The sequence below is a fragment of the Rhyacophila brunnea genome, unplaced genomic scaffold (genome assembly GCF_057557595.1).
Source record: "Rhyacophila brunnea isolate RB1 unplaced genomic scaffold, BYU_Rbru_1.0 scaffold_17, whole genome shotgun sequence".
Classification (NCBI taxonomy): Eukaryota; Metazoa; Arthropoda; class Insecta; order Trichoptera; family Rhyacophilidae; genus Rhyacophila; species Rhyacophila brunnea.
Window position 1 is genome coordinate 8,138,804 of NW_028232827.1, and position 20,147 is coordinate 8,158,950.

Sequence of the window (20,147 nt, forward strand, 5' to 3'; positions counted from 1 at the left end):
CAAAAGTATGTCAAGAGCAACCTCCCAGACGACAGATTGATTATAATAAATCTAAAATTTTCTGAGAATACTATCTGTACTCTTAACAGTTTAACTGCCGAAATTGTAAGGTATTTACGTGGCTGTAATTACACCAATTAACTAATTGGCAGCATTGAAAGAGTTTTAAGCTCCAACCTTGATGCTTATTTGAACTTTTATTTGAGTCACTCAATAATTTCATCCACGTTGGCCGAACTACCAACGCATCGGCTTATAATAGGTTCGAATCCTGCGTTTGGGAAATACCCATGTTGTTTTTCAAAGAGTCAGAGTATGGACCTAATAGGTTGAGTAAGTGGCTGACATCCGTTTCCTGTAAAAACAAAAATCTCTTAAGGGGGGACATGCTCGTCGAAGGTCAAAATTGAGTTTTTATTGTATTTTCAAACCATGATCCTGGACACTCCTTAAACGTTGTAGATAATCTATTTATATAATTTTGAAGCCTTACTATCCTTTATAGTTATTTTAAACATTTTATGACTGCATGAAGTATTTTTGTTACATAAAATAGTATTCTTTAAAACCTCTCGCTCTAATGTTTTAGAATATAGTCATATTTCGGTACAGAACTGTGCAGTGGTGTTAAGATTTTTTACATTTATTAATTTTTAAACGCATTTATAAAACCATTAGTATAATTTATTACGAGATAATTTTTGTAAAATATTCACGATAAAAAATTATTTTGATAATCTCTGTGATCCCAAATTTGACAAGAATTAGGCATTTTATTATTCAAAAAATCGGCAAGATTAACACATTTGAAGATGATTCTAAAGATATTTATTATAAGCTATGTCTTTGACCATTCAAGTGTGATAAAAATCTTATGAATAATGATTGCTTTATAATAATTATTGACCTAAGAATAAGGTAGTGTTTTTTTGAAATACGCCATTTCTTTTGTCATTCCCTAGTAGTTAAGCTACAACATACGGCCGTAGCCATAAAATGACAAACTATAATTTAAGTAGGGAGTAAAATTATGTTAACGCGCGTGTTTGAACATGTACCTAACCGAATTTTTTTTTATTTTTTTTTAAACGGTACATGTTTAAACACGCGCGTCAATATCATTTTACTCTTTACTTCAATTATAGTTTGTCAATTTATGGCTACGGCCGTATGTTGTAGCTTAACCACTGGGGAATGACAAAAGAAATGGCGTATTTCAAAAAAACACTACCTTATTCTTAGGTCAATAATTATTATAAAGCAATCATTATTCATAAGATGTTTATCACACTTGAATGGTCAAAGACATAGCTTATAATAAATATCTTTAGAATCATCTTCAAATGTGTTAATCTTGCCGATTTTTTGAATAATAAAATGCCTAATTCTTGTCAAATTTGGGATCACAGAGATTATCAATATAATTTTTTATCGTGAATATTTTACAAAAATTATCTCGTAATAAATTCTGCTAATGGTTTTATAAATGCGTTTAAAAATTAATAAATGTAAAAAATCTTAACACCACTGCACAGTTATGTACCGAAATATGACTATATTCTAAAACATTAGAGCGAGAGGTTTAAAAGAATACTATTTTATGTAACAAAAATACTTTATGCAGTCATCAAATGTTTAAAATAACTATAAAGGATAATAAGGCTTCAAAAGTATATAAATAGATCATCTACAACGTTTAAGGAGTGTCCAGGATCATGGTTTGAATATACAATAAAAACTCAATTTTGACCTTCGACGAGCATGTCCCCCCTTAATACAAACCTCCACTCTGTAGAGGCCCATATTATGATCTTCGGATCGGACATGGTCAAAAACAATAAAACAATATTTTTTATGGCTACCAAATCTAAAATACTAAAAACATTCCTGAATTCAATTGTTTTAATACCAAAATTTAAGTTTTCATAATCAAACTATTTGAAACCACCTTTTAAAAGGGCATTTTAAACTAATATAACATTCTACCCTGAGTGTAAGACAGTAGTAAGTGTAAAGAATGTTTTTCTTGTTTGTAACAGTTTTATGAAGTGGCGTTTGCCGGCAACGAGGAGATGATCAGGCAAAAGATGGAGGAGTGCTCGAGGCACCGTGGAAAGTTCAATCCAGAGAGGCGGTGCACTCCGCCAGGCTTCTGGGATCTCAAGATGCCTTGCACTGAGGACACGGAGGCCTTCAATCGCAGGAACAATGGCGATTGACTATTGATTTAAGGTTTAATTCATAGAAATGCAAAAACTATTATGAGAATGTACGATGTATATAATGTTCACGAATTGAAAGTAAAATGTGTCGTTAGTGTTTTGCCTCTTTTACACATCGCTAAAAAATACAAAGATGAAGAAATCTCATGGCCGCTCTTTAGTTTGGAGCATATGGATACCATGCGGTACCTCCAAGAATCCCTATCCAATGTCGCTTCTTCACTTTCAATGTTACGATAGACACGCATTGTGTTTTTATCATTTATGTCCGTTTGCATTGTGATATGTTGAATTATGTCAAATACTTTAAATTACATATATTATAGTTTATTTCATTACTAATGTTTACAAATCAGATACAATATTGTGCCATAAAATGATTTAAGATAATATATATGTTTCAAAATATAAGCTTTATACTAAAATAAAATGGATATTAAGATATGAACAATTTTTTATTATTTCTAACATTGATTGTAAAAAAATATTCGCTAAAAAATTCTATTGGAGAAATTGCAATATTTTGCGATCTCTATTTATAGAGAACGGTATACATAATCATTCATAGAGTGCACAATTTGTCCCCACGAATATAAGTACACACAAATATTAAATATTTCTCCTTAGTACCGACCTCTGTCTCGACAACATGACACACATCAAACTTATATTTACAACCATGTAATTCATATAACATAAGTCATCGGCTATCGTGAATCGATGTCTAGATAAACATAAACCTATTCACAGAATCGATAATGTTGCATAGGGATTGCAATACCAAATGAAAATACCAATACCGGTATTCGTGAAATATATGGGAAAAACAGAAGTATCTACCTATAAATTTATATTATATAAATCTCTGATACATCTAAAAAAATGACCTGACGACTTCTAAAACCCACAAGCGACTAGTAAAAACATTTGGATAAATTTAAAATTAGGCAGTACCTACAATAATGTATTTCAAAAATCAGCACGTGCCATTGTTGGTTACTAAGGACGTCGAAAAGCAACGGAAGTAAATGAACAGTCTTAAAATATTTTATGTTAATTAATACATTTTATTTCCATTTTCATTACCGAATATATCAGTATTGTTTGATTTTTAAAACCAGTATTTCGGTGTCGAAAAATACTGGGATACTAGTTTTGAAATATCAGTATTGCAAACCCTAATGGTGCACACGTGGTATGATCAATTATTCTCATTTGGTTGAATTTGATTGATCGTACCGCAAACGAGCCAATGGCTTGGCAATGGTTCAGTTATCTGATACTCGAGTCTTGGTAATATAGTTGAGAGTTATATGATTTACTGACACACAAAGATAATCTTAAAAACCTATTAACACTTCTGGTAAGCCATAATTTTATTCCGCCATTATAAATTTCCTCTCTTGGCCTGATCAGCTTCAATGGATTCAAATAATGCCTTGAAATTTCCTGCACCGAATCCCTGAAATGAGAAAAATAAATTAGCAATCCATTATATGCAAATATCTAACTGACTTCTATTATAGGGATTGGCTGTTATTGGCCTGTTTATCTTTCCAGGGGATTGAAAGAGGGAGGAGGAAGGTGTAGAAAAGGTTTACAAACATCTACTCTCTGAATCTGAATAAACATGATTGAAAAAACAACAATTATGAAGTATTGAAAGCAGTGTTGCATGTCTTTTTCTATTCTGATTTATAAAAATTATAGTATTTCTGAATAAAACTATAGTAAAGGAACATTTTTCATCTTCAAGCCTTTAACATTTTCGTATTTTCCAGTATCAAAACTTTAGTATTGTACTGTAATTATTATTTTTTTACCATGTCCGATTGTAAGAAGATTATAATATGGGCCTCCACAATGTGGAGGTTGTATTCACAGATTTTTGTTTTTACGAGAAATGGATGTAAGCCCTTGCTCAACCTATTAGGTCCATAAACGCATTGAAAAACAACATGAATTTGCCACACCACACGGGACCCACGACAATATAAGCCGATACCGTAACCGCTCAGCCATCCATGGGTGTATAATTATACTACGGTTGGCAACACTGCATGAAAGACTCTTTGTTTTTACTCAATATTATTTTTTCATTAGGTTTGGTGTTTATTTTATATCTACTAAAAAAATATTTATGATTTTTTTAAGATTTACATGATAACAATTGATGTAGGAACCTATTTTTACACTTTCTATCTATATTTTTAGATACTATCCATTCGGTTAATCGTTACCTAACGTGGTGGGTCGTTGCTCATGATTTAAACCACACCAAATAATGTAGTAACAATGTGTATTTTCAGATTCAAACCTGCGACATTTTATACATACATAAATAACACTGAAATATATTACATTTTTTTTCGACCATGTCTGATCCTAATAAGATCATAATATGGGCCTCCACAGAGTGGAGGATTGTATTAACAGATTTTGTTTTTACAAGAAATGGATGTCAGCCACTTGCTCAACCTATTAGGTCCATACTCTGACTCATACACAAATTGAAAAAAAACAATGTGTATTTGCCAGACCCAGGATTCGAACCTGGGACCTACGACATTATAGGCTGATGCTTAACCCGCGCGGCTATGGGTGTATTATTATATCTATTAGTAAATCTAAAAGTTAAATGCGGCCCACAAGTCTGAAAATTTTGCCAACCCCTGGGTTAGAAGATTGTTATAATAACTCACATTATGATTATTCCTCTGGATAACTTCCATGAACAGTGTCGGTTTATCTTGCATATTCTTGGTGAATATCTGAAGCAGATAGCCATCGTCGTCATAGTCAATCAGGATGTTCAATTCTTTGAGCATGTCAATACTTTCTTTCACTTTGACTGGGCTGTTCTTCAAATTCTCTTTAATTATGTCGTAGTATGTATTCGGAATGCTTAGAAATTCCATACCTCTGGATTTCAAATTTTTTATCTGCAAGACAACATAAAAATATTTGAACGTACATAATTTTGAAAACACTTCTGAGAAAATATATGATTACCAATAGAAAATTTTTTTTTGAAAAAAGTAAGACACCCCACCCTGCAGGAATCGAACATGTATCTCTCGGGTATCGCGCCCACGCACATAAATCACTATGCTAAAGGAGGCCTACTTAATTGCGACAAATTTTAACTAATGACTTTTAATACTCTGAACCGTTTCCCAAATTGAGCTACTATTGTCGATCGGCTTTTGTATTTTAAATCAAAGTAGATATTACTTTAATTACTAACTGACGTCACGGATTTTTTGTTTTAACTTACTTGAACTTGCTAATGATTTTTAATTAACTATTTCTTTTATTCAACGAACAATTTACAAGATTTAAGAATGTAACATTCTAATTATTGAACACACATAATTTAAAAAATATTTATAACCAATAGAAAAAATCTTTTTGAAAAAAGTAAGACACTCCCAGCAGGAATCGAACCTGCATCTCTAGCTCGATAGTAGCTCAATTTGGGAAACGCTTCAGAGGGTATTAATAGCCATTAGTTAAAATTTGTCACATTTAAGTATGGTTCCTTTAGCATAGTGGTCTATGTACGTGGGTGCGAGCCTAACATGCCTAACATAATAACCTAACACGCGACTCTTCGCCAGATTCGACAGATTGACCGTGAAACTTACACTGTTTATAATATCCTTAGTATTCAAGGCGACGTGTTGCACCCCAGGCCCTCCGTGGTATTCCACGTATTCTTGGATCTGACTCTTCTTCTTTCCTTCAGCTGGCTCATTGATCGGCGTCTGAAATAATTCAAAATGACATCAACAAATCTTTTTTCAAGTAGGTACCTACTTTCAAAATTCATTTAATAAATAAATATTTAAGCCAAAAGTTCTCAACCTATGGATCCGAAGATGTTTTTTTTACAGAATTACCGACCAAATAAAACGGATCATTATTTTGTCACATATAATATAAGCCACCAAATAACATCAACGCAGAGTATGCAGGGAAACTATGTAATGCTGTGTCCAGAAAATTGTACGTGTATAGTTGGCCACATCACAGTTCACCGTGAGATGTTGTATCAGAAACCGATGGCAGTATAGTATTGAGATCAAATTCATGTCAAAATAAAACACTTAAAAAATGCATAATAAAAATGTACATATGTAATAATATTAAAAATACAATCTCACGAAAGTATATATGTAGGTATTTATATAAAATTCTGAATAATTTAAAAGTAGGTGCTTGTACCTATCATATATCTGATAACATTATTATTTAGATACAGTAGGCGCTCGGTAATCCGGCACCCATATTTTTTCACCTATGTCGGAAATGCCGGATTATTGGATTTCTATAGGAAATAATTCTATCACAGATTTGCCCAGTAAAAATCTTTATTAGTTTATGTAAACATAATGGCTCTCCGCTCTGTAATCCGGCAGTTTAATGTGAAACCTGATTATAGAGCAGGAGAGCTGAGTTGCAAAATGCTTGACTATTGTACGTGCCGGATTGGTAACGCCGGCTTACCGAGCGCCTACTGTATATGAGACCAGTCAATATCAATATAATGTTCTTCTTGAATCTAATAAAATTGGAATATGACTGTCTGCGGTGCTCCACAAACAATGTGTTATTTTTGATCTCAAGGCTATACGGCTATCTCTTTATGGTACGATAGCTTACGATGTAATATGTAAAATCTACATGAGTGACCCGGGAAGATTGATGAGCGACTGGCAATCTCGCAGGCAACACGTGGTTTCAACATAGGAGATTATGGACATAAGAGTTAGAAGAAAAACAGGTTATTACCTTTACTGTCTCTTCCCAGTTACTCATGACAATTGATCTTAGAGCAGAGTATTCAGTAAACACTTGTTTGTCATCGACAGACCAAAATCTGAAAAAGAATGTATTTAAAATAATTTATTGTCATGTTATTACAACGTTTTTGGTTGTTTGTCCAGTACAAATCTTGCAATCGATTTTTAACTAACTTCCCGACTAGACATTTGAAACTTTTAGAATATATCAGAACACGATGCCAATGCATTCTTTTAATACTTTTAGCCATCTTTAAGCAGAATTGAATTCATTTTCAGTTAATTCTATTTTGTATGGAGAGTAATTTCAGAAAAATCCGTAAAAAGTAAAAGACTATTATTGGTTGCTAAGGGGGTGGTCCTAGCAACTAAATTATTAATATATACATGCGTTACTATGGAAATCAAAATGACATTTCAGTATTCTATCAAGTACAAAAAAAAAGTATTTATTAATACATGGAATTGTCAAGTTTATATGATTCAACGGAAAATTTAAAAGCGTGGTACATAAAAAGTTCTTTTTATCTTGTAATTTATTTTATATTAATCTAAAAAATAATAATGTGTATAGTTTTAAATTCTTTTTGTTTATTTCAAATCTAATTTCGGTATAGTAACAACATTGAAGCTCAAACCTGTGAAATTGGAGAATTCTTTCGTACCATGAAGCTGCATCTTCCATTTCTCCATCGGGCATATTGCTCACAACATGGTCAATAAAGTTCAGTTTTCCAGGTGCCCTAAAAATATAAAAATACATATAAAAAACGTGGTTGAATTTAGATAAAAAGTAATAAATAATTCTGTATTAAATATCTATGGAATCTTTTTAAAACTAGAATCGGTTGCTAGCCACATGTTTAACCCATTGAGTCCATACCCCATGGTGACCCACGGATTAAAAGGCAAGCGTCTAAGTGGCAAAGGGTGGAGGTAGGCTGTTGAAATTCGACAAAAATAGAGCACACTACACTTTGTCTTCGAAGAGTTTCTTTCTAAGCTTTACATAAAATAATATGTTATAATATCGACCGTGTTTAGGAAAAAGGGCGTAACCCACACAGAACAAATTTTACAGCAGAGCCAAAAAACGTTTTTTGAATGATTTTGGTTTAATATTAATAAAAAAATAGGCACAGACATTGGGTGCATGATGGTTAATGATTTGGTGTTATATATTTTCGTTCTACTAATAATTATTAAAGAAGTTATTACATAAAATCATTAAAATTGAGAGTAAATGCTTTTTTCCTTAATTAAAAATTTAATTAAAGCTCGATTAAAACCTGAATTTAGATAATAAATCAGCATTTGTGGCTTACTTCCTTTTTACAGAACGTGAATTTAGTTGTATACATTGTTAATATCTAATAAAAGCACTTTTCGAAAAATCGAGGGTTACACCCTTTTTCCTAAACACAGTCGATATGGTTAGCCACATGTTTAACCCATTGAGTCCATACCCCACGGATTAAAAGGCAAGCGTCTAAGTGGCGAAGGGTGGAGGTAGGCTGTTGAAATTCGACAAAAATAGAGCACACTACACTTTGTCGGTCTTCGAAAAGTTTCTTTCTTTTACATAAAATAATGTATTTTTTTTAAACCTGGAAGCGGCATATTAATTCTAATGATCTATTACTATACTCACAAATTTTTTAACAAAGGATCTTTTTTAGAAGCTGTGAACCCTGGGAGAAACACCCCTTTGTATTTACTTCTGTCAACGAGGGTGTGTGTGTTGGTGCCATACTAAAAACAAAATATACATTCATCAGGCAATTTAAAATAATGTACATCATAATCAAATACACAAAATTAAAGAAAACAGATTGACCTCATTTATATTGTTCAAATTTAATATAATAGCAAAATACCTGAAAGAAATAAATTAAACAGTGTTCCATGAAGCTATTAGTTTGAAAGTCGGTTACATACCTAAATTATTATTCTCCATTTTTAGATAACTCCAAAAAACCGTCAAAAAAGGACAACAAATAGTAGAATATATTATTCTTTTTGCAAACTTATAAGTCAATAATTATTAGAAAAGATGAATAACAAAAGAATAATAAAAAAGCCTTGGTCAAAAAATATAAAGAATCACCATTGATGAATATAACCGACTTTAGAATCAACCTCTGGTTTAACACTATTTTACCAGCAACCGGAGCTGAATTCGATAGTTTATGAATATACATTACATGCAATGAAAATTTCTCGGAGAACCAGAAACAAGAAAAATGTTAAAAAAAAATACATTGTTGTAACTGACTTTGAAACCAATAGCCTCATGGAACAGTGCTTGATTTTTTTTTGTTGGTATTTTGCTATTATGTAGGTCTATTTTCATTAAATTGCCAGTGGTAAAAATTGCCTGTTGGACAGAGTAAACGATAGGTAAAGAAAAAGATTAATAATAATGCGTCCACAAACGTTATACCTCAATGGGTTAGGGATTAGGTTTATTGAATTTGCCATGTGTATTTCTAAAAATCATTTTCATTATTATGTGAAACACCTGTGCCCCATTCCATGGAATTTATTGGGACCCACTGACTATATAAAATTGCATATTATGCAAAAAGCTTGTATATTATAAATAAAATATAATGTTTACCATATCTGAAACTACCCATCTAGACTAGGTTTTCATTGAATCATGGCAAAATACTTTCATCAGTTATTTATAACTTTTAATTTATTGTATTGCAACAAATAAAACAAAAAAATAATATATTTACTTATACATATTTATATTTTTTTTATGTTACTTTTTTTTGTAAGTATATAATTTAATTATTCTTTATTCTTCCTCATTTTTCTCATGTAATTTTCTTACGTAATTTCTTTATATTAATGTTATTCTTACTCTCTATCTTGTTAGGCTTAACTATATTATAATGTATACATGGAAACTTTGCTGGTTGCAATAACTTTTCATTATTATATTTTAATTTTTTGTAATCAATATGTAACTGTTTGTTTCCTTAATAAATTAAATTAAACTAAATTTTAAAAAAATACCATTGATTTAAGTGAAAAATCATGTATTTCCTTGAATATAAAATAATTTAATTAGAATTTACACGATTCAAGTTAATGACATAAGATAATAATATATAGTACTAACCTACAGAGTGTTTATTTAATTTTATGACATACCGTTTGTAGTTTGGCCATTCTTACAACGCCGAATTCGTCCTTCTCCTCCCAGATGTCTCTAACAAGGGTGGCACCCATTTTCTTGGCATGGCTCACGATGTGGTCGAGGTCCTCCACTTCAAATGCCACATCTTTGACAGCGTCTCCGTGAATTGCAACGCTTGCGTTGATTTTGTTAGGCTCTGTTCCATAAGCCGACTCAAATATTAATGTAATCTGTAAATAATACATAGTATTTTCATAAAAGTACATTATCTATGAAAATATATCAATATACATCATAATGTTATGACTGTCAATAAAAACTCTTAGAAAATTGTTGAAGATTGGGCTAATTCAACCGATTTTAATAATAAACGTGTCCATAAAATTATATGTAATATTAAGATGGGATCCTTTAACAAATTTACATTATAAAACTTAAAATACTTTTCTTTTTAATGTTTTTAGATATTATGTATTAAATTTATTAATTAAAACACTTTAAAATGTAAATTATCAAAAAACACGTCTCCAATTAATTGCAAACTTCATAATATAGTTCCGCTAGGTGCCTCTGCGCATCTATTCTATACACAAGGCTGCTATCGGCGCCTATCGAGGGTAGTTGATCATATTTATGTATTGAGAGGTTAATTGTTACAATAAGTTAACCGTCTAAACTGTCAAAAAGTGCTATGTTTTAACAGCATCTCTCTCGGCCGTGTTAAATTTTAGAGCGAGATAGACAGTTTTGACAGTTTAGACAGCTAACTTATTGTAACAAATATAATACTATGTATTGACATAAATATGATAAACTACCCTCAATAGCCGCCGATAGCAGCCTTGTGTATAGAATATATGCGCTGGTAGGCTACGCATTCACCTTAAGTAATGTGGTATGGAAGTGTATTTTAATTAACCAAGATGTCAATATCATTGGTTCAGTTTTTCAGATAGAGCTCGATACAGCCAATGAAATCGTCTATTTAAAATGCATTGCATGTATATAATATGTTGAACTAACTATAAAGACACCACAATTATTGTTGTTTTGAACTTTTTATAGTCCTTACCTTGTCTTGTCGGACTACATGGCTAGCGAATTCTCTAGAATCGGTTTCAAGTCCTCTGTATGCCAAAGGCTCGAATCCCATCCGGGTCACATACCATGATGCCGCCTATAAGAAAATAAAGACAATAGTTAAACAACAATATAAAATTAAACATTTCATTCAAATTGTTATCAACACATAACCAAATTTATTGTCTTGTCTATGGGAACCAATCTTTCTCTTTCTTCGGCCATGTCCGTCCTTTAGCTGGAGCATATGGACACCACACGTCGCCTCCAAAAATCCCTGTCGCTTGCCAGTCGTAGCTCCGCTGTATACACTCTATAGATTGTATTTAGCAGCCTTCTAGGATGCTGGAATCCAGTTGACTTAAAGAACAGGCAAGCCAGGTTGCAGTTCTCTTCTGGCATCTGGAACCAGGTCCAATGTTGCCTCTTCATTCTCAGCGTAATGAGAGGCTTCTTGGTTCACTCTCTTGGTTTACTCATAAAGTCATATCACCCAGTATCCGTCGCAAACATCTGTTCTCAGAGGTTAGTAAACGGTTGCTCTGAGCTTTCGTAAGGTGCCATGATTCGCTACTGTAAAGCAGCACTGTCAGAATACAAGCTTTGAATAGGCGGCATTTGGTTTTGTCCGAGTACAATTGTGAGTTCCAGACACTCCGCATCGAAATTCTAGTGATAAAACAGTTTTTTTCAATTTGCCAAAAATAAGCATTGACCTCAATCAATCAATCAATTTGTGAGTTATGAAACCAGAGCCCTCAATTTTAGAATGATAACAATTTTGTTGTACTTACTGGAACTAGCATGTCTGCTGGTTATACACAAACATTGAAAGAGTCTTTTCATTAGGTACATAACTATGTTATATTACCGGTGTACGTTTGTTGCTTATGTGTACCAATATGTGTACAGACCTATTTTTTTTTTAATTTTCAATAAGAAGATTATCAACAATTATCATATTGGTTTCATGACCAAGATCAAAGCCAAACCATTGACTTACCAGCCAAACCCATTTGCCTTGAATTGGACAAATATATTAATTATTATTATTAATGCAAACATGTTTTTCTCAGACATTTCTTTTAAAATGCCTCATTACAATATTGTGAAATAGCAAATGTACAAAACATCCATAATATGTTAATTTCTATTTATCGTATAATAATTAACGCTCCTCAATGATACCACATTGTAAACAAAAACAGGTTTTTAGACATATTATCAGGAGGAATTTGTAGGAATAACAAACAACAACAATAAATTTGTCATATTAAATATGCCATTTTGAACAACTAGGTACAATTAACTTTTTGTGACGCAATAAAGTAATCTATGCGGATTCATTTGTAGTCATCAATATCAAGCCTATGTCAATTCACAGCTGGATGATAGCTCCTACTGTCCAACAAGAACTTCTTGTCCACGTGTTAAAATTGTGAATTAACAAGCCCCTCCCTCGCACTTCCGTTTTCAAATGAGGAACGCCTCTAAATTTTACGCTTCCGTGGTGAACAAATCTATAAATTTACGTAATTTGATGCTTTTTCTAATAAAAATATGTTTAAAATAATCAGGAATGATATTTAAATTATTATTAGTAATTTTTTTGTTTATTGCGAAGAAGAAAAGGAGTCGTAAGTACCTAAAAAGAGAGCCGATATATTATTTAAACATGCGTTGCCGCCATGACAGGTACGTCACTGAGAAATCTTTTATATGCGACTACAGCGACTTCCGGTTATCGACGAGATCTTGTTGTCGGATAGTAGCTCCTTCTCTATTTATTAGTGGCGAAGAGTAACTTTTGTAGGTTGGTAGCAGTGGCGAATACTCCATACTAGGTGATTATTTAAAGCCTACTTTCTTAAGAAATATAAATTTAAATAACCTAAAGACATTTCATAGATAAAAACAATGAACAAAGATATATTTTATTCTCTACTGCAGCAGAACCATCCGTCTATGATAAGATTCACATACACACATAGATAATATTATATTATAGTGTATCCAAATTATAAAATACATACAAACAAAGGCTTGCTATAATCCCAAGTTTTTTCTTATGTTCTTTGATGGTGTTTGTCCTTGAGACCTGATTCACTGTCTGTTTCAATATTATAACTGGTTGAGGCTCATATGGTTGGGTAAAGCCTATTGTTGTTTACATTTTGTTGATGTTATTTTAAGCACACCTGCGCATCTATTCTATACACAAGGCTGATTTGGCCTCTATCGGCGGTTATCGAAAGTGGTTTATTATATTTATGTAATGAGGTATTACAATTGTTACAATACGTTAATTGTAATTGTTAGCATAAGTGCTATGTTTTAACAGCACCTCTCTTGGCTGCGTTAACTTTTAGGGTGAGATAGACAGTTTAGACGGCTAGCTTATTGTAACAATTATAATACCTCAATACATTAATATGATAAACTACCCTCGATAGTCGTCGATAGCGGCCGATAGCGGCCTTGTGTATAGAGTAGATGCGCAGGCAAGCTCTGGCTTAGTGCAGGAAAGTGCAGTTAGCGTATTCGTAAGTTCGATTCCCGGTTCGCATCACTTTTTTAGAGCTCAAATTCAAGTCTTGTAGATATGGCTGTCCATACTCAAGATGGCCGAGCGGTTACCGCGTTGGCTTATAATTTCGTGGGTCCCGGGTTCAAATTCCGGGTTTGGCAAATTCACATATTGTTTTCCAATGTGTATTTGGACTAGTATGGTAGTAGGTAGGCTAGTAGGTGATATATATGAATTTGCCAAACCCGGTTATTGAATGTGAGACTCACACTATACTAAGCAGATACGTTACCACTCAGCCATGATCATGATGTAATGTAGGTGAGGACATAATATAAAATTTATTTTTATTAAATCTAGTAAGGAGTCTTCGCCACTGCTGTTTATGATGAATTTAATTAATCTGTCGATCCAGTAGGTACCTAGCATTTAGGTCAGCTCTGTAAACCAGTGATTCCCAACCGGATTCCACAGAACCCTCGCTCCACGAGAATTGGGAAAAGCTCACTCAAAATGTAACTACATATTGGAAATCTTTTTGTTAATTTAGATGCGAACAAAACCGGGTGAACTTTGTTTGCAGACTGACGCGTGTCAGGAAAATTGTACGTTTGCATTTGGCCATATCATAGTTCACCGTGAGATATTATATCGGAAATATATGGCCGTTTAGCATTGAGATCAAAATCATGTTTAAATAAAACATTAAAAATACGTAATAAAAACCACCAGAATACAGGGAAAAGAGAGAAGAAATTAGGGTACAAGTCGGTTTACAGGAAGACAGGCGGGAACCGCGCTAATTTTCAGAGCCGATTTTAGCATAATTCAAGAATGAAAACCTAACCTAACAAATAATCCAGTATATCGGCTATTTTCAAAATTTGTTTGCCGCTGGCTTCCTGTAAAGTGTAAGCCGACAAGAACCGAAATTAGGTATGTACCTAAGTAAATTAGAAATACAGTCATATCATATAGATAGAATATTTATTAATATAAAATTCCCAATGATTTAAACGTACCTAGATTAGTAAGTATCAAGTCATACCTATCAATATCAAATGAATGTTCTTACATATTAAACATGCCCCCCCCCTACCTATCGCTAGGGTTAAAAACAGACGCTCTACAGAAACGTTTTCCAAATGGTATTCCAGGTAAAATTAAGGGTATTCAGTGTATCCTTAACGATTTTTAGTATTTTTCAATAAATTCATTTGTGTTATGAATTTTTCGAATATCGACATACAATATTCAAAATTTGCATCATACAATAACATATTTTTTAAATGGTAATATTCTTAAAGCAAAATAGTACCGCAGGCGACTTTTTTACTATTAGAGCAGATTTTTTATTTGTATATTTTATAATGTAGACGCGCCACGTGGCCCCCCCAGAGCCCAGGCCCCCAGGCTAGAGCCCTGTCAGCTCCCCCCTTGTGGGGGCCATGATATTAAACCCAATAAAATTGGAACATTACTGCCTACAGCGCACACTACGAACAATGCGTAATTTTTTTAATCTCAATGCTATACGGCCATCTCTTCCCAGTACGACAGCTGACGATAAACTGTGATACTGCGAAATGTACAATAATTTACATTAAACGATTGCACGTGCAGTGCAGAACGCGTGATAAGAAACAAGCTATCACAATGGGTGCCCCATACTAACTCTAGTTCTCTAAGTGGGTAAGATGTTCTTCTTTTCTTGGTCTCCAGAAACCAGCTGGTTGCCGCAACCACGTATGTAAATGGTGATATTCTTTCTTCCGGAGGCAGAAGAAAGAGAATCAGCATTTATACATACAATTGCTGTCAACCCGGAAACAAGTCGACCAAGAGGCCTAATTTTTAATAATGGTACTGTTTCTTCTCGCTACTTCGCTGGAATGGGCGCTAGTAACACCACTGAAATACCGTTAATTTTAATAAATATAATTAAAAGATAAAAAGAACTTTTTATATACAACGTTTTTAAATTTTCTGTTGAATTATTATGCTCAATATGCTCAAACTTGTACTTGATATGAAGTAAATAAAAAAACAAACAAATATAGAATACTGAAATGTCATTTTGATTTCCATAGTAACGCACGTATATATTAATAATTTAGTAGCTAGGACCACCCACTTACCAACCAATAATCGTGTATTGGATTACGGATTTCTTCCGAAATAACTTTTCATACAAAACAGAATTAACTGAAAATGAATTCAATTAAAGATGGCTAAAAGTATTAAAAGAATGCATTGGTATCGTGTTCTGATAATATATTCTAAAAGTTTCAAAATTCTAGCTAGTCGGGAAGTTAGTTAAAAATCGATTGCAAGATTTGTACTGGATAAACAACCACCGGACAAATAAGAATACGAGCTAATAAAAACGTTGTAAAAAAGGGGACACACAATGACAATTATGTTCATAATTATAATCCTTTTATGATGCATGATTAATAGTTACCTGTTTCGCATTTGAAACAAAAAACGTGAGATGATCAAAGCTCAGGAATCTTCCTCCAGTTGGTTTTTTGCCTTTATCTGTATAGGTCGTCTGAAAGAAAAATGAGCACAATGAAATAATAATGTAAGAAAGGTAAATTACATCTAAGTGGGTGAATTACCCATTAATAATGTAAGAAAGGTAAATTACGTCTTAAGTAGGTAAATTACCCATATTCTGTGACCCACTGATATGAGGTTAACCAAATAGGTATTGTATTCTTACAAATCGTTACTAGATACTATCCATTCGGTTAACGTCGTTGCTCTGCATATAAACCACATTGAAAAACGATACTATGTAATAACAATACGTTCATTTTCAGACCCGAACCTGCGACGTTTTATACATACATAATAATATAATTAGGGATCCCGAGCTATTTTCGATACCTATGAATCCCGGGATTGATAAACATAATCCCGGGATTTCGGGATTGATTTTTTTATCAATTCTTATGGAAAATAAAATAAAAGCGAAAATATAACAGTAAACATACTTTTAATAAAAAATAACTACATTAGAAATAAACTGAGTTTGAATGAAGTTTGATTTATACCCACGTGTAGGTTGCCGATTCATTTTATCTTTTCACATAGATTATTAAAAATGGAAAGATTGGAAAAAAACTATGCTTCGCACTTTTAACAAAGTAATTCCACCATGCTACCATACGTTTTACGGCAGTTTCATATTTGGCTGACTAATTAGATTTATGAAGCGGAAAGGCCATAAATACGCCATGATTATTTGCTTTACTATTTTAAATCTCGCTAATCCATTCATTAAGTCTTCACTATCAGAAACAGCAATCTCCTATTAAATTCACATTATTATTATTATTTATATTACAATATTATTTACTTCATTAAACTTGTATATTTCCAAGATTGAACGTATACAATATTAACAATAAATGTCTTAAATAGTATACATTATACTAGATTTATTTTTGACCGATTTTATCAATGTTATTTGTAAATATAACAATTTTATATTAACAATGGAAAAAAATGCCAATCCCGGGTCCAGTCCCGGGATCCCGGGATTGTCAAATTGTAATCCCGAAATCCCGGGATCAGAATTTTGGCTCGGGATTGGATTCCCTAAATATAATATATTATAACACAGAAATATATGAATGTATAAAAATATTACCTACATTTTAGTCAGACTTACAAGTCAATGGTAATTTTTTTCGACCACGTCCGATCCTAATAAGATCATATTATGGGCCTCCACAGAATGGAGGTTTGGGTACTGTTCGGTTATCAGGAATACAGCGGAAAACACATTTTGAAAATACCCGATGTACTGGATTATTTGTTAGTTTGGGTTAGTTTAGGTTAGGTTAGGTTGGGTTTGGTTAGGTTAACCTAACAAATAATCCAGTTTATCGGCTATTTTCAAAATGTGTTTTCCTCTGTATTCCTGATAACCTAACAGTACCGAGGTTTGTATTAACAAATATTTTTTTTACGAGAAATGCATGTCAGCCACTTGCTCAACCTATTAGGTCCATACTCTGACCATACACAGATTGAAAAACAATATCTGCACTTCCAGACCCAGGATTCGAACCTGAGACCCACGACGCGATAGGCCGCGCGGTCATCGTGGGTGATAATTATTATACTTAATATAAATAATAATAATATGTAAATAGTGCATTTTTTTCAAGACGGTAAATGAATGCATCCACTGATCTCGCGGCTGGATGAAAAAAATCATGTTATTTTTAATGCGTGTTTGATCTTTGATTCAGTGCAAGGATCCAATGGCTTGGGCAAATAGATAACAACAATTCCTCGTATAAAATCTTTTCATATATGAAGTGTGTAGGTACGTATTTACGATTGATAGCTTATTATTAAAATATATCTAAAAATGGTAAATTACCTATTAAAATAACATTTTCATTACAAAACAAACTTTAACATTTTACGAGAGACTGTTAAGTCAGTTATTACTCGTTTGTTGATCATTGATTGCTTGAATTGCTCATTTAAAAAAATCATGTGAAATTTTCCAAACATGTGTTCGAACTCGCGACCGCGGCTGTGTGCATTGTGAAAATGCAGTTTTCCACAAACTTCACGACAAAAACCAATAGCAAATGATACTGGCGAGTTTAAATTTCAATACACCCTTATATCCGAGAACTCCTAGATTTATGTGGATGCAATACCTACTGTATATCAGTAGCGAAGGGTGGAGGTAGGCTGTTAAGATCCGCCATAAATTGTGCACGTTAAACTTTGTTAGCCATACGTATTTCTTTTTATTGAACGAATACTACAATAATTTACAGATGGTGTTAGTTTGATTTAAACATCAATAAAACCCTGCCTAAACCAAACCATAATAGTTTTGGTATACTTTGGGTGATATGACAAAATTGTGCACACTTTTTCATTCATTCGTATCTGTTTTCGTTGGATTAAGAATGCATATTACACGTATTGTTGGTTAATTTTTTTAAATTCGTTAAGCCCTGCTTAACCAAACTATAATAGATAAAAAATATTATTCTATCCTTAAAATATCCAAAGTTTTGTATGATTTAATTGCATAATTTTACATATTTTATAGATACATGTGTATATTTACTATTATCTATTATGGCATGGTTTTAGCAGGGTTTAATTGAATTTTAAAAACTAACCAACACCATCTGTACATTGTAGTCTTATTTCAATGAAAATTGACAAATTTAAGCGTGCACTATTTATGGCGAATCTTAACAGCCTACCTCCACCCTTCGCCACTGCTGCATATTAGGGATGAATTTATCTCGAGAACGTCCTATAGCGGATGACACCGACCCGATATTATTTATTAAATAATATTGTAGATATTATGTATAAGTGAATGTGTAGGTCAGGTCGCCTGCGATTCGAATTAAATACAACCCATTCGCTAATAATGAAAAGATCGTGTAATTTGGAAAAAAATATTTTAATCAATTCAGAAATATAGGTCACTTACCATTTTTATATCGATTTAATTGTGTATCCAAATGTTCACTATTTTATTAATTCACCATATGTATATATTACGTTAAGCGGAAAGTCCGTTTACTTATTTGAAAATTGATAAGCTCGTGGTTGTATTTATAACAAATCCTCGACATCATGGGCCAGTCCGAAGAATCATTTTCCATTGGTCAGTAAAATTGCAAGTCATAAGATGTTTACGTCTACGGGGGCCTGTCTCTGTAACTATTTTGCATAATAATGTGAATATATTTGACACCGTGGTCAATAAATGATAACACCTACTACCATGGGCCCCACATCGTGAAGCGGGCCCCCAGGCTAGGATCTTTAGCGGGCTCATCTACCTATCGCTAAGGATAAAGGCAGTGTGACGCTCTACAGTAGCGTTTTCCAAATGATTTACGCGGTAAAATTAATGTGTATGTTTAGTGTTTTATTGTATTTATGTTTTAATACATCCATTTGAATTATGGAGATGTCGAGTATTGATACACAATTAAAAATTGTATCGTACAACCACATAACTTTAAATAATAATATTATTGAAGGAAAATAGCGACTTTTTTTACTATTAAAGCAAATTTGTGATGTGCGTTTATCTCACATATCTGGTCGACTCGCTTCGCCGGGCCCCTCCTGATCCCGGCCCCCAAGGCTAGAGCTCTGTCAGCCCCCCCCCCCCCCTTGTGGGGGCCATGCCTACTACCTTTAGACAGATGTATCGCAGATCCACATTGACTACGCACAAGTGTATTGTACCTATTGCTTGCCAATTGAAAATGTCCTGTGGAGGTAGTGGAATTCGGTCTCAGGAGCTTTATCTTCGGGTTATCAGAAAGTCGGAGCCGAACAAAACATAA

The 20,147-nt window shown here is 33.1% G+C and overlaps 2 protein-coding genes across 2 annotated transcripts in view; one reads left to right on the forward strand and one right to left on the reverse strand.

Annotated features, from left to right (window-relative positions):
- Positions 1 to 2,668, forward strand: part of LOC147073634 (uncharacterized) — a 23,363-nt gene extending 20,695 nt beyond the window's left edge. The window contains exon 9 of the mRNA XM_085944973.1: positions 2,040 to 2,668. Coding sequence (XP_085801099.1) covers positions 2,040 to 2,219 — 180 coding nt within the window. The 3' untranslated portion in view covers positions 2,220 to 2,668. The remainder of the gene's footprint in view (positions 1 to 2,039) is intronic.
- On the reverse strand, positions 2,534 to 19,375 carry Hpd (4-hydroxyphenylpyruvate dioxygenase). Its single transcript, XM_085944974.1, has 10 exons — positions 19,277 to 19,375; positions 16,250 to 16,339; positions 11,251 to 11,355; positions 10,193 to 10,408; positions 8,679 to 8,779; positions 7,666 to 7,770; positions 7,017 to 7,104; positions 5,870 to 5,989; positions 4,925 to 5,164; positions 2,534 to 3,684 (listed from the first exon to the last, which is right to left on the reverse strand). Exons 1-10 carry the CDS (start codon positions 19,277 to 19,279, stop codon positions 3,610 to 3,612), a joined length of 1,143 nt encoding a protein of 380 aa, XP_085801100.1. The 5' UTR covers positions 19,280 to 19,375; the 3' UTR covers positions 2,534 to 3,609.
- Between the last annotated feature and the right edge of the window lie 772 nt (positions 19,376 to 20,147).